This window comes from Bos taurus, chromosome 7 (genome assembly GCF_002263795.3).
Source record: "Bos taurus isolate L1 Dominette 01449 registration number 42190680 breed Hereford chromosome 7, ARS-UCD2.0, whole genome shotgun sequence".
NCBI classification, from domain to species: domain Eukaryota; kingdom Metazoa; phylum Chordata; class Mammalia; order Artiodactyla; family Bovidae; genus Bos; species Bos taurus.
The window spans coordinates 25,770,483-25,792,693 of record NC_037334.1 but is presented as its reverse complement, the minus strand read 5'-3'; the positions used below and the strand labels follow the sequence as shown (position 1 = coordinate 25,792,693).

General features: G+C 34.8%; 1 protein-coding gene across 3 annotated transcripts in view; it reads left to right on the top strand.

Moving 5' to 3' along the window:
• SLC12A2 (solute carrier family 12 member 2) overlaps positions 1–22,211 on the top strand; it is a 94,199-nt gene that overhangs the window by 60,365 nt on the left and 11,623 nt on the right. For all 3 annotated transcript variants that reach the window (XM_005209087.4, XM_005209086.4, NM_174782.3), the window contains 5 exon segments: positions 1,718–1,829; positions 3,343–3,483; positions 14,359–14,465; positions 17,978–18,057; positions 20,285–20,410. In XM_005209087.4, coding sequence (XP_005209144.1) covers positions 1,718–1,829; positions 3,343–3,483; positions 14,359–14,465; positions 17,978–18,057; positions 20,285–20,410 — 566 coding nt within the window.

The window sequence follows — 22,211 nt, the reverse complement described above, 5'->3', positions numbered from 1 at the left end:
TTCTTACATCTGCTTTCTGGCTTTCAAAATTTCAGTGCAATTGTGTCCTATCCTCTTCTCTATATTTTGGTGCCTTAAAAAAAAATCCTATCATACTATGGAGATTTTAAAAGAGGGAGTAAAGATGAAGGCAGATATTCACACTCTCGTTACTAGACGACATCCCTAATATATTTTGTTCTATGCCTTTTTTTGGTATACTATTATACCCAAGTTATGCCTTTGTGGTATGTTTACTAACATGTTTACTATTTAGTAAAGATGGGGACTACAGGTTCATTTCCCACAGTACTAGGTTATATTAGTAATGGGTTAAACTACCATAACAAAAAGCTGAAAAAACAAAGTGGCTAAACAAGATAGATATCAGCGTTCTGTGATAGTCCAAAGGTAGATGGACAGTTTATGGCTGCTACATAGATTGGCTGCACTTGGTCACTCAAGTCCCCCATTTCTTCCTTTTACCTCATCAGCCTGCCATTCCCTAGGATATGTTTTTATGTCCATGTGGCCAAAGACATCACCAACTCCACAGTCTAGATTACAGAAAAGGTAAAGAAAGTATGGAGGGTGACCCAGGTTCCTTTTAAAGGGTAGGATGAGGAATTAGGAACATCATATGGGCTGGAAATCAGTCATAGGGCCACTTTGAGGAAGGCTAAGAAAGGCAGTGTTTAGCTGGGGAGCCATGTAACCTGCTAACACTCAGATGGAGAGACGGGACTACTAGCAGTCTCTGGGCTGCTAAAGATGACTTCATGTTTGGTTGCCTCAAATCTATTCCTCCAGACAGAACTGGATTTTCAGATGGCTTGCTAAAATTCTGAATCAGTTTGTAGTCTTTATTCAGCTTTTCCTGCTTATTTTATGAGAATAGTTAGGAGCTACTAACTAATTTAGTAGGTAAGTCAGAATTCTCAGCCTATTTGCTTTTTGTTAAAGTTCAACTATACACACTGTTGTTTTAATGAGTTTTTGTGAATCTGTTTGAATTTATGAAATGGATTTGTGAATATTTTTTCCTCAAACAATATTGACTTTTATTTCTAGTCAGTGAAAATCAAGAGTTAAAAATACATGAAAAATCATGTGAGTGTCTTATTTTTTGAAAGGCAGTTGAATTAATTTTGGCTTTCATTGTAACGAATTAGAATTAAAACTTTTAGTTCAAATAGAAACCTTTTCTTCACCATAGGTGATTTTACTCATAGAACAACATTCACTAAAATTAAGCTAGATTAGGGAAGACTGATATTATTAAGCAGAAATGAGTATGATTTGATCAGGCTAAGAAGGAAAGGGACCTGTTCTTTACATGAAGACATGGCCGTGTTCTTATGAAGTTTTGTGAACTCTGTTGAAAGAATTGTAATATTTATTACTTTTAGAAGATGAAAAGTTGTTACATGTTTTTAATCAGTTATGGTCATTTCTTTCTGTAGTATCTCCCAGAATCTTGATGTATATTACCTATTAATTTAGGATATTTGGTATGATGTTTGCTCAAAGAAGATTTTGTTTCTGCATTTCTCATGCACCAAGGAACCCTGGTTATGTCATCTTCTATGAGAATCGTGTAGCCTGCGTCTTGAGGACAGTTGTGTAAAGGAGAGTCTAGTGTAACAATGTAGTGTTAGAGAAGCGACTTGCAATCATGTCCATGTTATCAAAGCCTTAAATTTCTCTAATTACATTTCTCCTTTTAATCTTAAATTAGGCCTCAGTGTCTTGTTATGACAGGTGCGCCAAACTCACGCCCAGCTTTACTTCATCTTGTTCACGATTTCACAAAAAATGTTGGCTTGATGATCTGTGGTCATGTGCATATGGTAAGTCCTAGTTTTATCTTCCATATTAAAACATTTTACACTCTGTGTATATCATTTGTAATTTGTGAATCTTTCTAGATTTGAAATAATTTGAGTAGCTTTTAGGAAGCAATATTGCTTTAGCTAAGAAAAATAGCCTACTAAGGAGCTAAAAAAAACTAAGGAAGCTGAATGGAATTCGGTATGTGTTTTTTTCTTACTGATAAATCTAATAAAGTCCTGAGAACGCCAGGAACATTTACTTGTCAGATATGGTACTGATAAATATTTAGTATCTGGTATGTAAAGAGTAGGGTGAAAGCTGAATTCTTGCCCATTCATTTTAGTTTTATTCATGAGTAAGGAAATTACTAAAAATAGGGGTAAATGTTCATCTAAAAGTAGTTTTATTTTTGGCCTCTTGGCTAAAATCACTAGATGATGGATCTTTTCTGCATAAGAAATTGGAGTATTTATTTACCAGATTAACTTACCTCCCAGGCTCTATTGCGTATTTTATTTTGGTGCTAGAAATGTATGTTATATGCCCTATGTCCCAGCCGCTGCTAGAGTTAATCTTCTGCTTGTAGAGTAGTAAAATGTGTGTGTAGGGTAGTGAAGAACACGCTGAGACACTGACTCCACTTGGGGCCTGCGGAGTTTCAGTTTGTCTCCAAGTAGATCAGTTCAGGTTGGAGTCTTGAGCGTAAGAAATTGCACAGAGGCAATTTTTCTACTAATAATGATAAATTGTACCATTCCTTGTCTTATTTAATTGCTAAGTCATGTCTGACTCTATACGACCTGGTGGACTGTAGCCCACCAGGCTCCTCTGTCCATGGGATTTTCTAGGCAAGAATACTGGAGTGGGTTGCCAGTTCCTTCTCCAGTTCCTTATTCATGTATAATTAAGGTGAACTTTTAATCTTATTTTTAGATTTTTTTTTTCTTAATACACTTTAGGTAAAACATATAATACATTTTATGTTTTGCTTACAAGGATCAAAATAGAATTGCAAGTTGAAAAAACTCATTTCCTTTCATATGTTATGTCATTGTTCAACAGAAGGACAAAGGAAAAAATGAATTTATATAGCTAACTTTGACTTTTAATGATATTTCTAGGTTTCTGAGATTTAATAACTCAGACATTTGAGACAAATGAAAAACAAGATGGGAAACTTTCCATAGAAAAACAGAAGGCTCTTATTTTTCTCTGTGTAATATCGTCTCCATTTTCAGTAATTTATAATTTCTCTCATTTACTACTACCAATACTTATTTATTTTTCAAAGTCTGTTTCCTTTTCTCTTCTTTCTGTGCCTCTGTTCCATCAACACTGTCTTTTCATAGTCTTTATTGGATACAATTCACCGATTTGAGAGTAAAACGCTAGCATTATATTGTACTTCCCTTCTCCCCCCACTGCTATGTTCAGATGCCTTGTTTAAGCCAAGATAACAGGAAGCTTTTTTTATGAAAATGGAATAGATTACCTTTCAGTTAAAGACTTATTAATATTTTTACCTTAAAGGGCCCTCGAAGACAAGCTATGAAAGAGATGTCCATTGATCAAGCCAAATATCAGCGGTGGCTTATTAAAAACAAAATGAAGGCTTTTTATGCTCCAGTACATGCAGATGATTTGAGAGAGGGTGCACAATATTTGATGCAGGTAAATTTCTTACCTCTTTTAAATGATAACATTTTAATTCTGTGTAAGTGTTCAAAATGTTTTTTATTCCAGGTTTCATTATTCACATTAATAAAAATTGTAAACTTTCAACATATGTTTATTACCGTATACCACTACAGTTTGTGTAATTTGAGAGTTAAAAGGATTATAGAAATACTGTGCTGTTAGCTGACAGCAAAGAACTTCTTTGTGAATTATCTTAGCCTATTTCTGTCCTTTTCCTAAGGTATTTCCCATTCACTCCCTGCTGCGACTCACTGGGTTTTTTGGAGAGAGTGTTAAGTAATGGCAGTCCTTATTTAATTTTTTAAGAAATTTTAATTCCTTATTTTATTTCTATTATTTTACTAGTTCTAAACTTAGACTTATTGTGGGTTTTGTTTTGGCATAGTAACCAGAATATGGGATTTGGAATCAATCCTAGGTTTAAATGCTAGCTAGCACTGCAACTTCCTTATTATAGATTTTGGACCAAACAAAAAAATTACTTAACTTCTCTGAAACTCAGTTTCCTCAACTCTTATGGTTGTAGGAAGACAGTGTTGGCCAACTTATTTTTATAGGAACCTCTTTCTTCAAAAGAAAACTTCAAGCAAAAGCCCCTTGTTTTGCTTTGCTTTGTTTGAGCTGCTTTGTTAAAATAGAGTGGGAGATTCAGAGTACTGTCACTGGCCTTTTTCTATTTTGTGTCTTTTAAAACTTGACAAGCATGTGGTTAAGAATACCCTAGGCAGTCCTCTGGAATAATAAGAGGTAGAAGTAGGATTGCTTTGACAGACATAAAGCCTTATCATAAAACTATAGTGATTAAGAAATCGTGGTGTTGAAGTAGGGACAGACATTTCAACTGAGTAGAAACTGAGTCTTTGATATAGGAAATTAAATACATGACAGAGGTGACATTGAAAGGATGAACTGGGAAAACTGATTATGTGAAAAAAATAACAGGTCTTTATAAAGATGAACAAAAAATATTTCCAGGTTGAGTTGAAAGACCTACACAAGAACAGAAAAATTTTTAAGCTTTTAAAAGAAAACAGAAAATAAATTTTTGATCTTGGACTAAGGAAGAAGTTTTTAAATGAGACACAAAAAGTTGAACTATGAAGAAGAAACCAATTTTTTTTTTTAGTTAACATATAAAACTGCTTCTTAAAGAAAGCATGAAATGAAAAATGAAGCCACAGACCTAAAGGGAGAAAACATGTTATCAGCAAAAGAATATGGGCCACAATATATAAAGAAATACTGTAAATCAATACGAGATTTTTTTTTTAAAGGAGTAAAAGACATGAAAAGAAGAGGAAACCTAAATGACAGAAGTTAAAACTAAAACCATAGTACAGTCTTTAGTGCCTTTTCTAGTGGCGGTAGATTTGAAGCGCTTTAACAGACCAGACCCTGGGAAGAGGAGACTGGACTGGTGCAAAGAATTTAAGAAGGCCTGCACAAGTTATTTAGAAGATAAAAGATAATCAGGAGCAAAATGATTGGATTGGTTTGTCCTTGATTTTTCCCTATTTAAAGTGTGTTCACCTGAAACTGTATTTTACTCAGAGATCAAAGTATTGACACCATGGGAATAAAGGTTCAACATCCTAGATGTTTCTTTGACATCTCCACTAATAACCTGCTGGAAGAGCTGTCTTTGAATTATTTTCTGATATGTGCCCCAAAACATGCAAGAACTTTCATTGTCTTTGTACAGGTGAAAAGGGGACTGGGAAATCAACTCAGAAGCCATTATATTATAAAAGTTGTCTCTTTCACGGAGTTGTCAAAGATATTATGGTTCAAGGTGGTGACTTCAGTGAAGGAAGGAAATGGACAAGGAGGGGGTATCCATTTAAGGAGCATTTTTTGAAGATGAGTGTTTTGCTGTTAGACACAATAAAGAATTTCCCTTCAGTGTATCCACGGGAAGGATACAAATGTCTCACAGTTCTTCCTAACAACAAAATAAACTCCTCATTTAGATGGGTCTCATGTTGTTTTTAGGCAAGTGATTGATGGTTAAGTTGTGAGAGAGATAGAAAACCAGAGAACAGATGCAGCTAGTAAACCGTTTTATGAAATGCAGATACATAGTTGTGGGAAGCTAGTTCCCAAATCTAAAGAAAACAGAAGGACTTCTGAAGAAATCTGACTGTCTGGGCCTATCTGTATGTGGTCTTGCTCAGTTCCGTTCAGTTGCTCAGTCGTGTCCAACTCTGTGACCCCATGGACTGCAGCAGACCAGGCCTCCCTGTCCATCACCATCTCCCAAAGTTTACTCAAATTCATGTACATTGAGTTGGTGATGCCATCCAACCATCTCATCCTCTGTCATCACCTTCTCCTCCCACCTTCAATCTTTTCCCACCATCAGGGTCTTTTCAGATGAGTCAGTTCTCATCAGGTGGCCAAAGTATTGGAGTTTCAGCTTCAGCATCAGTCCTTCCAGTGAATATTCAGGACTGATTTCCTTTAGGATGGACTGGTTGGATCTCCTTGCAGTCCAAGTGACTCTCAAGAGTATTCTCCAACACCACAGTTCAAAAGCATCAATTCTTTGGTGCTCAGCTTCCTTCATAGTCCAACTATCACATCCATACATGACCACTGGAAAAACCATAGCCTTGACTAGAGAGACCTTTGTTGGCAAAGTAATGTCTCTGCTTTTGAATATGCTGTTTAGGTTGGTAATAACTTTTCTTCCAAGGAGTAAGCGTCTTTTAATTTCATGGCTGCAGTCACCATCTGAAGTGATTTGGAGCCCAAGAAAATAAAGTCTGCCACTGTTTCCACTGTTTCCCCATCTATTTGCCATGAAGTGATGGGACCAGATGCCATGATCTTCATTTTCTGAATGTTGAGCTTTAAGCCAACTTGTTCACTATCCTCTGTCACTTTCATCAAGAGGCTTTTTAGTTGTTCTTTGCTTTCTGCCATAAGGGTGGTGTCATATGTGTATCTGAGGTTATTGGTATTTCTCCCAGCAATCTTGATTCCAGCTTGTGCTTCCTCCAGCCCAGCATTTCTCATGATGTACTCTGCATAGAAATTAAATAAGCAGGGTGACAATATACAGCCTTGACGTACTCCTTTTCCTATTTGGAACCAGTCTGTTGTTCCATGTCCAGTTCTAACTGTTGCTTCTTGACCTGCCTACAGATTTCTCAAGAGGCAGGTCAGGTGGTCTGGTATTCCCGTCTCTTTCAGAATTTTCTACAGTTTGTTGTGATCCACACAGTCAAAGGCTTTGGCATAGTCAATAAAGCAGAAATAGATGTTTTTTCTGGAACTCTCTTATTCCGTGATCTATCAGATGTTGACAATTTGATCTCTAGGTCCTCTTCCTTTTCCAAATCCAGCTTGAACATCTGCAAGTTCATGGTTCACGTACTGTTGAAGCCTGGCTTGGAGAATTTTGAGCATTACTTTACTAGTGTGTGAGATGAGTGCAATTGTGCGGTAGTTTGAGCATTCTTTGGCATTGCCTTTCTTTGGGATTGGAATAAAACTGACCTTTTCAGTCCTGTGGCCACTGCTGAGTTTTCCAAATTTGCTGGCGTATTGAGTGCAGCACTTTCACAGCATCATCTTTTAGTATTTAAAATAGATCAACTGGAATCCCATCACCTCCACTAGCTTTGTTCATAGTGATGCTTCCTAAGGCCCACTTGACTTCACATTCCAGGATGTCTGGCTCTTGGTGAGTGATCATACCATCGTGATCATACCATCTGCGTTATAAATTTTTAAAAATATGTAACTTAACACTTCAAACTTATATATGCCTAGATAATGGAATATACAGTAAAAATATAAGGAGATCTTGAAAAGGATTCATAGTGTGCTTATATGTATTCATCAAGCTTTTAAAGTGAGTGGTGATTATTACTTTATTCACTTTTTGTATGTAAAATATGTAAATATTTCAAACGGAATGCTACCCCTCGTCATAAGGTTGTTTCTAGTGCTTAAATCTTGCTTGCTTTTGTATAATTTATAGGAACACTTTGATAATTACTTTATATATTTAATAAGTGTTATAAAGGAAATGAAGGAAAATACTTACTTAGAGCAATGTTTCTTAACTTTAGCCTGCATCAGAATCACCTATTGGACTTCCTAAAACACAGCCTTCTGGGCCCTGTCTTTATAGTGATTCAGTAGGTCTAGGGTGAGGCCCAAGAATTTGCATTTCTAACAACTTTTCAGGTGATGCTGCTGCCATTCCAGTCCAGGTACTACACTTTGAGAACCATACCCTCAGGGGTTTTTGTAGTATATATGACAGTATTGTAAATTTGCCAAGAGTGAGGAACTATATTGCTTAGCATTCTCTTCCACCTAACATGCTCTTCCCCACACGTCATGACAGTTTCACCAGTGTGGGCAAAGGGAGCATCAATATCATTCTGAGACTGCCTTATAAACCTGACAAACGCTGTTCCTCTTACAAAGATGCTCAGGAGATGGTTTATTGCAGTGGCAGAGTGTCTGAGGAACACTGTTTTAAAATACCCTTACAAATTGCCTCTTTAGAACTAAACACTGAAATATGAGTACGAGTTGAGTATGAGTTGCAACTGAGAGTATTTCTCTTTCGTTCATACCTTCTCAAAACCCATTACATAAAGTGGCAAATGCCTTCATGTCTGTTGGAGGTTTATAATCTTTGTCAAAGTAGTTTGTGCATTGATTTGTTTATACAGTAACTTATAGTTCTAGAGATGCTGTTTTTTATGGGTTTCTTTTATTATACATTCTGATTTTTTAAATTTCTTTGTCACTTCATTTATCAGGTTACTAATTATAATCATAAGCATTTATTTAGAGATTCCCTGTTTTAAGAGGTTGAGTTCAGTTCAGATGCTCAGTCATGTCCGACTCTTTGTGACCCCATGAATTGCAGCAGGCCAGGCCTCCCTGTCCATCACCAACTCCCGGAGTTCACTCAAACTCACGTCCATCGAGTCGGTGATGCCATCCAGCCATCTCATCCTCTGTCGTCCCCTTCTCCTCCTGCCCCCAATCCCTCCCAGCATCAGAGTCTTTTCCAATGAGTCAACTCTTCTCATGAGGTAGCCAAAGTACTGGAGTTTCAGCTTTAGCATCATTCCTTCCAGAGAAATCCCAGGGCTGATCTCCTTTAGAATGGACTGGTTGGATCTCCTTGCAGTCCAAGGGACTCTCAAGAGTCTTCTCCAACACCACAGTTCAAAAGCATCAATTCTTCGGCGCTCAGCCTTCTTCACAGTCCAACTCTCACATCCATACATACCCACAGGAAAAACCATAGCCTTGACTAGAGAGACCTATGTTGGCAAAGTAATGTCTTTGCTTTTCAATAGGCTATCTAGGTTGGTCATAACTTTTCTTCCAAGGAGTAAGTGTCTTTTAATTTCATGGCTGCAGTCACCATCTGAAGTGATTTTGGAGCCCCAAAAGATAAAGTCTGACACTGTTTCCACTGTTTCCCCATTTATTTCCCATGAAGTGATGGGACCAGATGCCATGATCTTCGTTTTCTGAATGTTGAGCTTTAAGCAAACTTTTTCACTCTCTTCTTTCATTTTCATCAAGAGGCTTTTTAGTTCCTCTTCACTTTCTGCCATAAGGGTGGTGTCATCTGCATATCTGAGGTTATTAATATTTCTCCCGGCAATCTTGATTCCAGCTTGTGCTTCTTCCAGCCCAGCGTTTCTCATGATGTACTCTGCATATAAGTTAAATAAACAGGGTGACAATATACAGCCTTGACATACTCCTTTTCCTATTTGGAGCCAGTCTGTTGTTCCATGTCCAGTTCTAACTGTTGCTTCCTGACCTGCATATAGGTTTCTCAAGAGGCAGGTCAGGTGGTCTGGTATTCCCATCTCTTTCAGAATTTTCCACAGTTTATTGTGGTCCACACAGTCAAAGGCTTTGGCATAGTCAATAAAGCATAAATAGATGTTTTTCTGGAACTTTCTTAGTTTTTCCATGAAAAGAAATGCAAAAAAGCAAAATGGCTGTCTGGGAAGGCCTTACAAATAGCTGTGAAAAGAAGAGAAGTGAAAAGCAAAGGAGAAAAGGAATGATATAAGCATCTGAATGCAGAGTTCCAAAGAATAGCAAGAAGAGATACCAATGCAAAGAAATAGAGGAAAACAACAGAATGGGGAAGACTAGAGATCTCTTCAAGAAAATGAAAGATACCAAGGGAACATTTCATGCAAAGATGGGCTCGATAAAGGACAAAAATGGTATGGACCTAACAGAAGCAGAAGATATTAAGAAGAGGTGGCAAGAATACACAGAATAATTGTACAAAAAAGATCTTCACGACCAAGATAATCACGATGGTATGATCACTCACCTAGAGCCAGACATCCTGGAATGTGAAGTCAAGTGGACCTTAGAAAGCATCACTATGAACAAAGCTAGTGGAGGTGATGGAATACCAGTTGAGCTATTTCAAATCCTGAAAGATGATGCTGTGAAAGTGCTGCACTCAATATGCCAGCAAATTTGGAAAACTCAGCAGTGGCCACAGGACTGGAAAAGGTCAGTTTTCATTCCAATCCCAAAGAAAGGCAATGCCAAAGAATGCTCAAACTACCACACAATTGCACTCATCTCACACACTAGTAAAGTAATGCTCAAAATTCTCCAAGCCAGGCTTCAGCAATATGTGAACCGTGAACTTCCAGATGTTCAAGCTAGTTTTAGAAAAGGCAGAGGACCCAGAGATCAAATTGCCAACATCCGCTGGATCATTTTAAGAGGTAGTCTTGCCAATAGCTTGCTTATGGAGCCCTTTGGCAGTAAGACAGTAACACTGCTAACTTCTTTTTTTCCCACCACCCCGCCCCTTTTTTTTTTAAAGGCAGGAGCCACTTGATTGTGAACTGAATTTTAAACAGTCATTTTAAATTAGTAGAAAATTCTTGTTTTTACTGAAAATTCATATTATATCATGATGATCCTTAAACCACATGGATCTCATCCAGTCTTAGTGTAGCTATAATTACCTTTTTTCCTGGGCAAAACTAGCCTAGAATTATCCTATAATATATACTGAATGTTTCTGAAACCTTTTCTTTTCTTCATCAGCTTCATTTTGAGGTAAGAAGCAATTTTTTAAAAAATTTTCTAAAATAAGGTCAAAATCACTTAATATTGCCAATAAGAATATTTAAAACTAAATTATACCCATGTCCTGTAGCTCCTTTCCACATATATAAAATGCCATAATATTAAATTAATTAAATAATAATTTGAAACCATCACTATTAACTAAACCTTTTAAAAACAAACCATCCAAAACATGAAGCCAAAACTATAATTTTTATCAGTGATTCTTAAAGTAATAGAAATCTTACTATAGTATTTAACTGGATAACCATGATATTTGGAAATGTTTTCACTTAATAGCCAAAGACATAATATTGAGGAAACAGCTGTTCTTTCTGCCACACTAAAAACAGTTACCAAAAAATAAATAAACAAATAAAAAGTTACAAAATAAAATGATACAAAGAAAATTATTATAAAAAACTAAATGCATTTTTTTGTCAGCAAATTCTGGTGGAAGATATGCAAAAAACATTGCTAACAATTCAAAGAAATGACAGAGGGAGAATGTCTTGATTGAAACTAGAGATATTTGTAACAATCTTCAGATGATTGCACTTTGCTAAATCAGTTTCAATTATGGAAGTTCACAAAGAACTTATTTTCTCTGAGCCAAAAGAAATACGTTCTAGAAAAGACATATTTTCAGTAATGGTATTTCTTTAAAATACTGGATGTTTTATAGAAACATAAAATATTACTCCTAACTAAATAGCTACTTTGATTGTAATTTACAAAGGATTTAGGATGACTGATGTGAAATTTCTTTACTCAGTCATTCAAGAGAAAGTTATTACGATAATGAAGTTGTAAGCAGAAGTGCACAGAATACCTCAGGATGTTTAATGTTATACAAATAAAACCTTTTAATTATAATAAGATTGTGCAAAATTTTGTGATGAGAAAAGGAATAACTCTGACATTATTTTGTATTATGAATAAGTTACCAGTTGTCTTGTAGCTTAGTTCTTTAAAAAAAAAAAAAATATATATATATATGTAAAATTGAAGATATTTCTTGGTTTTCACTTACCAGAAAAGTGAAACAAAATTATGCTCTGTAGTTAGTAGCCACCTTGCTACCTAACACTTAGTTTTAAAAAACAAAAATAAGTATTTTTTATCTGTTTCCTAAAGGTAAATGGTTGTTTATAATTCTGAGTTTAAAAAAATCTTTTTTGAAATTTGCACATGAATAGAACATTTTGGAAATGACTGTGAACTTCACATGGGTAGGCTTATTGCTTTTGTTCCCAAGTTATCCAGTCTTTAGGACAGTGGCACATGGTCAGCTCTTGAAAAGTACTTGAATTAATCTTTAACCAAAAATGATTTAGGTATATCATGTATAAAAACTTAAGTGCGACCTCAGAGCACATAAAAACTTAATTCAAAATGGATCTAAGATCCACAGATAAGGGTAAAACCATAAAGCTCTCTGAAAAAAACATAGAGGTAAATCTTCATGATCTTGAATTTGACAACATATTCTTAGATATGGCACCAAACGCACAAGCAGCAAAACCAAAGACAGACAAGTTTGACCTCATCACAGCTAAAAACTTTTGTACATCCAAGGACATTATCAAGAAAGTAGAAAGACAACCTACAGGATGGAAGACAACCTTTTCACATCATATATGTGATAGTCCTAATATCCAAAATGTATATAAAATTCCAAAGAAACAAAAAAAACTCTATTTAAAAAGGGGCAAAGTACTTGAATACACATTTCTCCAAAGATATAAAGATAACTAATGAGCACATTAAAAAATGCTCAGTATCATTAGTCATTCAGTTCAGTTCAGTCACTTAGTCCTGTCCAACTCTTTGTGACCCCATGGACTGCAGCACACCAGGGCTCCCTGTCCATCACCAACTCCTAGAGTTTACCCAAACTCATGTTCATTGAGTTGGTGATGCCATCCGACCATCTCATCCTCTGTCATCCCCTTCTCCTCCTGCCCTCAATCTTTTTCCAGCTTCAGGGTCTTTTCAAATGAGTCAGTTCTTTGCATCAGGGAGCCAAAGTATTGAAGTTTCAGCTTCAACATCAGTCCTTCCAATGAACACTCAGGACTGATCTTCTTTAGGATGGACTGGTTGGATCTCCTTGCAGTCCAAGGGACTCTCAAGAGTCTTCTCCAACACCACAGTTCAAAAGCATCAATTTTTTGGCACTCAGCTTTCTTTATAGTCCAACTCTCACATCCATACATGACTACTGGAAAAACCATAACCTTGACTAGAGAGACCTTTGTTGGCAAAGTAATGTCTCTGCTTTTTAATATGCTGTCTAGGTTGGTCATAACTTTTCTTCCAAGGAGTAAGCGTCTTTTAATTTCATGGTTGCAGTCACCATCCGCAGTGATTTTGGAGCCCAAGAAAATAAAGTCTGCCACTGTTTCCATTGTTGCCCTATGTATTTGCCATGAAGTGATGGACTGGATGCCATGATCTTAGTTTTCTGAATGTTGAGCTTTAAGCCAACTTTTTCACTCTCCTCTTTGACTTTCAAGAGGCTCTTTAGTTCTTCTTCACTTGGGCAATGCAAAATCAAAGCTATAGTGTGAGATACCATTTTATACTACTAGCTTGTATATAATTAGGTAAACAAACAAGAAATAACAAGTGTTGCTGAGGAGGTAGAGAAACTGGAGTGTTTGCATTGCTGGTGAGAGTGTGAAATGATACAGCTGCTGTGGGAAACAGTTTGGTGGTTACTCAAATGTTTAAACAAGGAATTACTGTATATCCAATAATTTATTACTCTTAGTCATATACCCAAAGAAATTAAAAGCCGGGAGTCAAAGAGATGTTTTTAGGCCAGTGTTTGTTTCAGCATTACAGTAGCCAAAAGGTAGAAACAACCTAATTATGTATCAGCAGATGAATGGATAAACAAAATACTGTAAATACATAGAATGGAATATTATTCAGCCATAAAAAGGAGAGTAGTTCTAATAGATGCTGTAACGTGGATGAACCTAGAAGACAGTATGCTAAATGAAATAAGCCAGGGCCTGGAGGGAGGAAAGAATTAGTGTTTAGAGAATTTCTGTTTAGGGTGATGGGAAAGTTTTTTGGAAATAAATAGTGGGGTTGGTTGTACAACACTGTGAATGTGATTAATGCCATTGAATTGTGCATTTTAAAATGGCTAAAATGGCAAACTACTTTATCTTTTATGTGTACTCAGCCTTGAGAATAGGATTTTCAGTGTGTTTTAAAAATATTATAAAAGAAGAAATTAATTGGATTTGGGGGCATATTTGTTAAGCACATTGAATTGCAACTCTGCACGAAGTTGCGAGAACAGTTGATGGAATTCTAAACTGTAGCCAGCAATGCATGTCTTCAATTTGGACTTCTGATCAGGTTTTAATGGCTGTTATCAAAATATATATAATTGAGAGTATCACTGTATTGTTATGATTTTTATGAAGGGTTAAGTATAGTCCATCATCTTTCTCTTACTAAAATCAAAAATTTTGATAAGTCATGAAAGTACAAAAATTTAGAACTTTTCATCTGTTTAATTTTATCTTCTAGTTTTATATGTTTAATCATAAGTAATATGATTTATATAGTATATGTAATTTATTATGAGTATGCACGTATTGCTCAAGAATTTTTACTGATAAGAGTGCACAATTTTGAAATGTTTAGAGTCTGCCCATTAGGATATTGCCATTTAAAAACCATTTTGTGAATAGCAGATCTTTAAAGTTGTATTTTTCTGTGTTTTAGGCTGCTGGCCTTGGGCGTATGAAACCAAACACACTTGTCCTTGGATTTAAGAAAGACTGGTTGCAAGCAGATATGAGGGATGTAGATATGTATATAAACTTATTTCAGTAAGTATCCTTTTAATTCAGTAATTTAGTTGATTGAGAAAGTACTGATTTTGAAAGCTTGCACTGGTTTTTGAAGTCCGTTCTTACATAGTCTTTTCTAGTAAAAGGATAAGAATGAAAATAATCACTTGGAAATTATTTCCATTTCCTTTTTAAAATGCACTTAATATGTTTGCTTTTCCGCACCTTTGAGTTGACTATTCACTTTTCAGTGGTATTGTCAATGAAGTTTATAAGATAGCTTAGTTTTGATTTACATCAGTTTACAGGTTGTCTCAGAGAAGGCAATGGCACCCCACTCCAGTACTCTTGCCGGGAAAATCCCATGGACGGAGGAGCCTAGTCGGCTGCAGTCCATGGGGTCGCTAAGAGTCGGACACAACTGAGCGACTTTACTTTCTCTTTTCACTTTCATGCATTGGAGAAGGAAATGGCAACCCACTCCAGTATTCTTGCCTGGAGAATCCCAGGGACGGGGAAGCCTGGTGGGCTGCCGTCTGTGGGGTCACACGGAGTCGGACACGACTGAAGTGACTTAGCATAGCATAGCATACAGGTTGTCTAATGAGTTCTTATCCTTTTGTTAGTTTGTCTTTCTGATATTACTATATCCATGTTGTTATTAATTTTTGCATATGTATTTTAATATATTACAAATATGTTTTGGAACTGAATTTTTTAATAAAAAATAAAATTTTTTTATTTTGTTAGATTTTGTTTTTAAGCTTGAAAAGTACTTTCTTTTTCTATAATAGTATTCCTGGTATTTATTTAGCAAATCTCTTTGTCTCGTCCACATGAGCATAAGGATTCCCTCTCCCTACATCATAGTTGATTGAAGAGTAGCTGCTTCTTGTCATAGCTGCTGATGAAATAGAACAGTTCACTCTTTATAAAGTAATTTCTTAATAAAAATTTTCATTTTAAAGAAAAATTTATATCTAGCAAAATAACTCTTAAGACCAGATTCACATACTATTTCTCTGTGAATTTTTGTCTGTTTATCCTTAACTAACTGGAGCTGCTTCCCTTCCCAGAGCTCCTATTGTGTCTATTGATAGAACCATATAATTATTTGCCTGTGTCACATATAATATTTTTGTTTTTGTAGCTGCCTTGAAACATTTTTGTGGAAGTACGCAGGTCTTATACTTTATTTTTATAAATCTCCTTGTATTGATTAGTAAAATATGCCGTACATAAGATTTCCCAAGGAATTAAGTGGTTTTAGTAAAACTCAAGCTCTGCTGGTTTGTCAGAGGTTGTGACTGTTCTTCGGGCTTGTTACTTGTTTATAAACAGCATTTCATTCTCCCTTTCTTATTCTGTGGTCTGTACTTTGTATACATGGGGATCAGGGAAAGAAGGACAGTATGAAAGAAAGAATCCATCATGTGGGCCTTGAGCCAGGGAGTATGCTTTTTTCCTTTGCAGATATAAGAGCAGTGAGATGGAATAGTTATCCTAGAAGAGAGAAAAAGGGACATTTTTGCAAATAATCATTCGTTTTTTGCTGTGTCTGTAATAATGGGAGCACTGAAAGAAGGGAGTCTTATCTGACACTGATCTTGCAGGAACTGAAGTGAATGTTTGCTCTGAAAGTCCGGTATTATGTGTCAGGCAGCAGTTTTAAATAGGTCAAATATTGCTCTCTGGTTTCTTAAACTATAAGAGTTGGTGGCTGTTTGAAAGCAGTGATATGGCTTACTCTTTTATCTTGTGACACTTATGTTTTGGCTGTGATTTGAAATACCTGGAACAGTTGAGGTATACTTTATTTACTATATATGTGTTAACAGTATGGAGGGTCTAAAACTGCAAATCAATTTCTATAGCTTAAAGAAATTATATAGATTATAGGAATTTCTATATGTTATAGCAAAAATATTTAGCTTAGAGCTATATTCTCTGAATTTTTTTTAAAGGAAATTGATTTTGGTTCAGTTACTTTATTAACTATTTAAAAAAATACTTGTAGTTATTTCTTTTCTAAGAGTTAATTAGACTTCTGACAGTAGAGCTGAGAATGTCTATTCATTTTTTCTCCAGTGAATCTCTTTTGACCATGTTTAAAATTCAACCAAGGAGAAATGAGGTTGTCTCCCTGTGATTTAAAACAACAATGATAAGAGACCTTTTACAATGACATATTTATCAATAGGAGCAAAAATTTGATCATTTTATTAGTTTTCTTTTTGTTATGTCCAGCTATAGGTTACCATATCATTTTTATATGCATATTATAAACATTGATTACTTGTGTAAGTAAAGATAATAACTAGAGGAAAGCCTGCTGCCATTGGGCTTCCCTCATAGTTCAGTTGGTAAAGAATCCACCTGCAATGCAGGAGACCCCGGTTCTATTCCTGGGTTGGGAAAGATGCCCTGGAGAATGGATAGACTACCCACTCCAGTATTCTGGCCTGGAGAATTCCATGGACTGTATAGTCCATGGGGTCGCAAAGAGTCAGACACGACTGAGTGACTTTCACTTTCATTCCAGGGAACAATAAGTTTTTTAAGTGCCTTTAACAGCTTAGGTCTACATGATTTATGATGTTAACAAAGTTTTCAGAATTTAAGTCTGGTTTTAGAGTTGTCTTCGAGGTTTTAATGTATTTTACCTATATATAAGAGACTCCTGTTTTTGTTTTTAAAATAATTAAAAGGGCATATCAATACATGTCTGCAAATGCATATATAATCTTAGGACCACTTTTTAAACCAGTTTTGTAAAAAAAATTTTTTTTTGTTGTATTTTATTTTATTTTTTTACATATTTACTATTTTTTTAAATTTTATTTTATTTTTAAACTTTACATAATTGTATTAGTTTTGCCAAATATCAAAATGAATCCATCACGGGTATACATGTGCTCCCCATCCTGAACCCTCCTCCCTCCTCCCTCCCCATACCATCCCTCTGGGTCGTCCCAGTGCACTAGCCCCAAGCATCCAGTATCGTGCATTGAACCTGGACTGGCATCTCGTTTCATACATGATATTTTACATGTTTCAATGCCATTCTCAAATTACTTGAAAAATACCCTTCTCCTTTCATAAGTGATAAGAGATCCCTTCATACTATACAACCTGGTCTCATTCTCAGGACCTGTCTTCTTTGCCTTCACATTTTTCTCTTGGCTTTAAATGTATAAGCCTAAATTATATATGATGAGATTACTGAAAGTTTTGTTTTTTCCTGTAATTTTAGTCTGTTTCTGATAGATAAAACTATAGTTACTGCTTTAAACCACTACTGTAGGTAAAATGTCAATACTATAAAGAACTATACTTAAGTAGATTTTAGAGGTGTTACAGAAAAAGGGGATGGGAAATGGTATAGGTTTTGAAAGTAACATATGATATCACCATAATTTTCAAAGCATATTTGAACAAATCAGATATTTAAACCTGAAAGTAATTTTAGAGATTGTCAACTATTGCCTTTATAGAGAAGGAGACTGAAATTTTTGTGATTTAAAAAAATTGCTGTTTTTTTCATGTTACAGTGATGCTTTTGATATACAATATGGAGTAGTAGTTATCCGCCTACAAGAAGGTCTGGATATATCTCATCTTCAAGGACAAGGTAAATCTTGTTTGAGATAAGATATATGTATATCTTAATATATTCTTAAGTATATCTTAAGAATAGTAATTACTTTTTTAGAAAAACATCCTTCAATACTTTTAATATTTACCATCTAATCTGTGTCATATACTTACTGTATGTCATTTAAAGATCTGTTTGGCACCACCAGAGTTTGTATTTTCTCTTTGTACCAATCTGGATAAAAGCTAGTAATTACTAATATAATACAATTCAAATTGTAAGTTTAAGAGAAACAAATGTTAGCTATGATTGTAGTTTGGCCAGATTTATAAAAATACATGACAAGTAAAATAATCAGAGGAAAACATTTTAGACATTTTCATGTTTATGAAAAGTGTACTTTGTACATAGAGGCATATTATTAATGAAAGATTCTTTCTTCAGAGAAGACCCTATAAATATTTTTAAAATTTTCTCATTTTGAAATAATTATAGATTCACAAAAATGTGTGTACCCTTCATCCACTTTCCCCTAATGGTAACATCTTCTATTCCATTTTTTCTTCAGTTCAACATCAAAACCAGGATATTGACATTGGGACAATTTGCATACCTTACTCAGATTTCACCACTTTTATATACACGCGTGTGCACACAAGCACATGTGTAGTTCTGGTTTCACTTGTCATATTTGTTTCATGTAAGATACAGAGCTGTTCCATCACCACAAAGATCTCTCTTGTACAACTGTTTCATACCTTCTATCATATTCTTTCCCTAGTCTTTAACCCCTGACACCCTAATCTCCTCTCAAGCTGTATAATTTTTCAAGCATTAAAAATTTTTTTCCTTAAATTTAAAACCTGTTAAAGTATACTTAGCATTTTTACCAACTTTATAAAAACTATGGAAAATTCCGTACCCTCTAATGCTTTCCTGGGTAGTTTAAAAAATACTATAAGCTTGAGAAAATTTGCATACCTAATATTTACCCTTATCAATTAATTAACGAGATCATCAAAATTAGCTAAGCCTAAATAGCTGAGAGCCATGTAATGAACTTGTGTCATCTGTTTATGTATTTAAACTGTTTTAATCCTCCCACTCCCCCCACCATTTTAAGGGCATTGTGCAGTTCTGAAAGGAATGCTTTGAGATCTTTATCCATGTAACACAAAAGTATGGCCTGCTGAAAATGCATTTTCTTACTCTGGAGTAGGCCTTGCAAAATACTATTTTCATTCTCTCTTGCTCTCACAGTAATTTTGGTTTAGGATACCTGTTAACTCTGCATAATTATTACTAGTGTTCCCTTTCACTCTCAAAAATATCAGTTTAGCTAATAAATTATATATTCAAGTGTTAATAATCATTATGAGGATTGTTTTGAAACCCTTGTTATTCATCATTAAGATCTGAAACAGGAATATGCTTTAGCACATGGCTTAAGAGCACAAGCTGTGGAGTCAGATATGCTTTAATAATTTCCAGCCTTTTCTCTTAGTAGTTTTGTAGCCAGGCCAAATTTGCTGCCTTCTGAGCCTCAGTTTTCTCATCTGTATTCAGAGGATTATTGTGAAGATTTAATAGGGGATACTGACTGACACCATCTTAGCAAAGTGCTGGCACCTAGGCTTATATACTTCCTATTTTTATTTCTCCTAATGTATGCATATCAGTGATGAGGACTATGGATAGAGGATCAATTTCATATCATGTTTCTCTTTATGATAAATGCTTTTATCGTGGAAGCTAAATGTTTGCTAACCCCTTCCTACACAGCAGAAAATGAAGAACGTACTTTAAAAATAAAGAGATAACACGTTTACCATGAGCTAAGGAAAAAACTCTATCCCTTAGTTTTAGTTCTACAGTCCTGGGTATAATTTTTCACTGTTGTCTATCATCTTATATGTATATCAACATTTGTCACATTCTCCATTTTTTTACATGTGTCAATGACTTTGAAATTAGAGTTGATTCACATTTTATACCATATTATGTTCTGTAAAACCAACTCATTACTGATTTCTCTCTCATCACCTAATTAAAATGTCTGACAGTTGTGGCCGAATATAATTTAGTTGAATGGTCATTTCAAAATGGATTATCACATTCCTTTATATAAGAAATAATTTATTATGAACTCACTATTAACTCATAATAAACTGCGCTTAAAATTGTCATTAAATTGATGTTACATCGTGATGCCCTCTTTGATTGAAAGATTTAGAAAACATTTTGAATATTTTTATGTCTACAGAAGAATTACTGTCATCGCAAGAGAAATCTCCTGGTGTAAAGGATGTGGTACTAAGTGTGGAGTATAGTAAAAAATCAGATTTAGATACTTCTAAACCATCCAGTGAGAAATCCATTACACATAAAGGTAATTTTTATTAAACAAGAAATTTTATTAATGGTTTTAGAAGAAATGGTTTTTATTATATGGCATGTCTCACAAAGTAACTAGTTTTCAAATATGTACTCTTCATTTCTACTTGCTCAGGTGAAAGTTATGCCTTTCAAAAATGGCTCCAAATAATTAATTATTTTTAAGGTATTGAATAACTCATAGAATAGAAACCATGCTAGTTAATTAAATACTAATATGCTCTTATATGTTTTTGTTTATACTTAATTTTAATTTGAAGCATAGGTTAAAGCTGAGTTTGCAAAGAAACTTGGTAGTTTTGGAGTAATGTGTATATAGCATATGATAACACTGAAAGGAATGAGGCTTATAAGATTAGTTTATCTGATTTTTTTGGTTAATCAAGATATTTTAATACCAGAGGTTTTGTTTATGTACTGAAATACCCTGAATATTTATATATCTACTGTACCTAGTATTGTTCAGGTAGAACAGTTTAATAAAAAATCAGTTTAATCTCCTCCCAAGAAACGAGCTTTTTATGTTTAGCTGCTGAACTCTTTGAGTCATAACTATAGACATAAATACCCCTGGTGGCTAAGTCAGGGTTTAAGCCAACAAAAAAACCTTCCAAGTCTCCTGAGACTTCAGGATAATTTCATCCATAAATCTCTGTCATGTCTATGAGAAGGAAAAAGGAATGACTTCCAAATCTTACTCTCCCACCCTCACTCTCCTACCTCTGTTCAGTCTAGTATCTCCATCTGTCCTACTCCCAGCTGACATGCAACAAGAAAAATCTGCACTGTAAATCATCAAACCATATCATACTTTTGATTCCTATAATTCTGAAATTGATTACCATGGAAATTTGATAACCTAACTCTGAATCTCTTCTAGATCGTTTAGAAGCATTAATGCTGCTTTTTCTTTCCTCCTTATTTGTTTGCTTAGAGTAGTGATAGTTGAAAGTTCAGTTGCGACCCATTTTCCATATCAGTTCTTTGCTGGCTTGTTTTTTTTTTTTCTATTTCACCTCAAAATTCTATAAACTGATTCTGCTAACTCTTAAACGTTCCTGCATTTATTTTTAGTTTATGGTATACATTCTTTCATTTTCTCTTACTTTTTTTGTTGTTGTTCCCCTTTTCTCTTGCCTCAAAACAGATCTTTTCTTTATGGGAATATGTTAGGAATTAATAGGTAAAACTATGACAGGAGAAGTAATATTTATCGGTCATCTACTGTTCCTCTCACACTGTAGTAGATGTTATCCTTACATGAGCTTATTAATGTTTGTCACAATCTTATGAAGTCATCATTTTTAAAGAGTAGGGGACTAGGTCAGTACATTTCTGCTCATCTTTTTCTTTTAAAAATGTAAATGCCTTTAAAATTAGTTTAAATCACTTTTAAGTGTATTTTCTTCACATTTCTGAGCTCTTTGAAATGAATACAGAATGTCCAACAGTCTTTTATTACTGTTAAAGATAGATAATATCAAACGTCTGCTTTATAAGAACAGTTTATTTAATACTATAAAATTAGATTTAATAATTGAAATGTTTCTTATTCCATAACATGCATAAAAATTAGCATTCAAAAATAGCATACATTTTATTTTGTTAGCTTTCTATTTAGCTATTTTCAGAATTACATGGAAAATGTAGAAAAGTTTATATAAAAAGCCTGCAGAATGATAAATATTCTGTTATTGTTTTTATATTTCGTATGTCTGTCTTATTGAGGCCTGCAGTATGCAGAGGGACAAAAAGAGTCCCCTTTGAATACACGTTTTATGATAGGCACTGAGCTC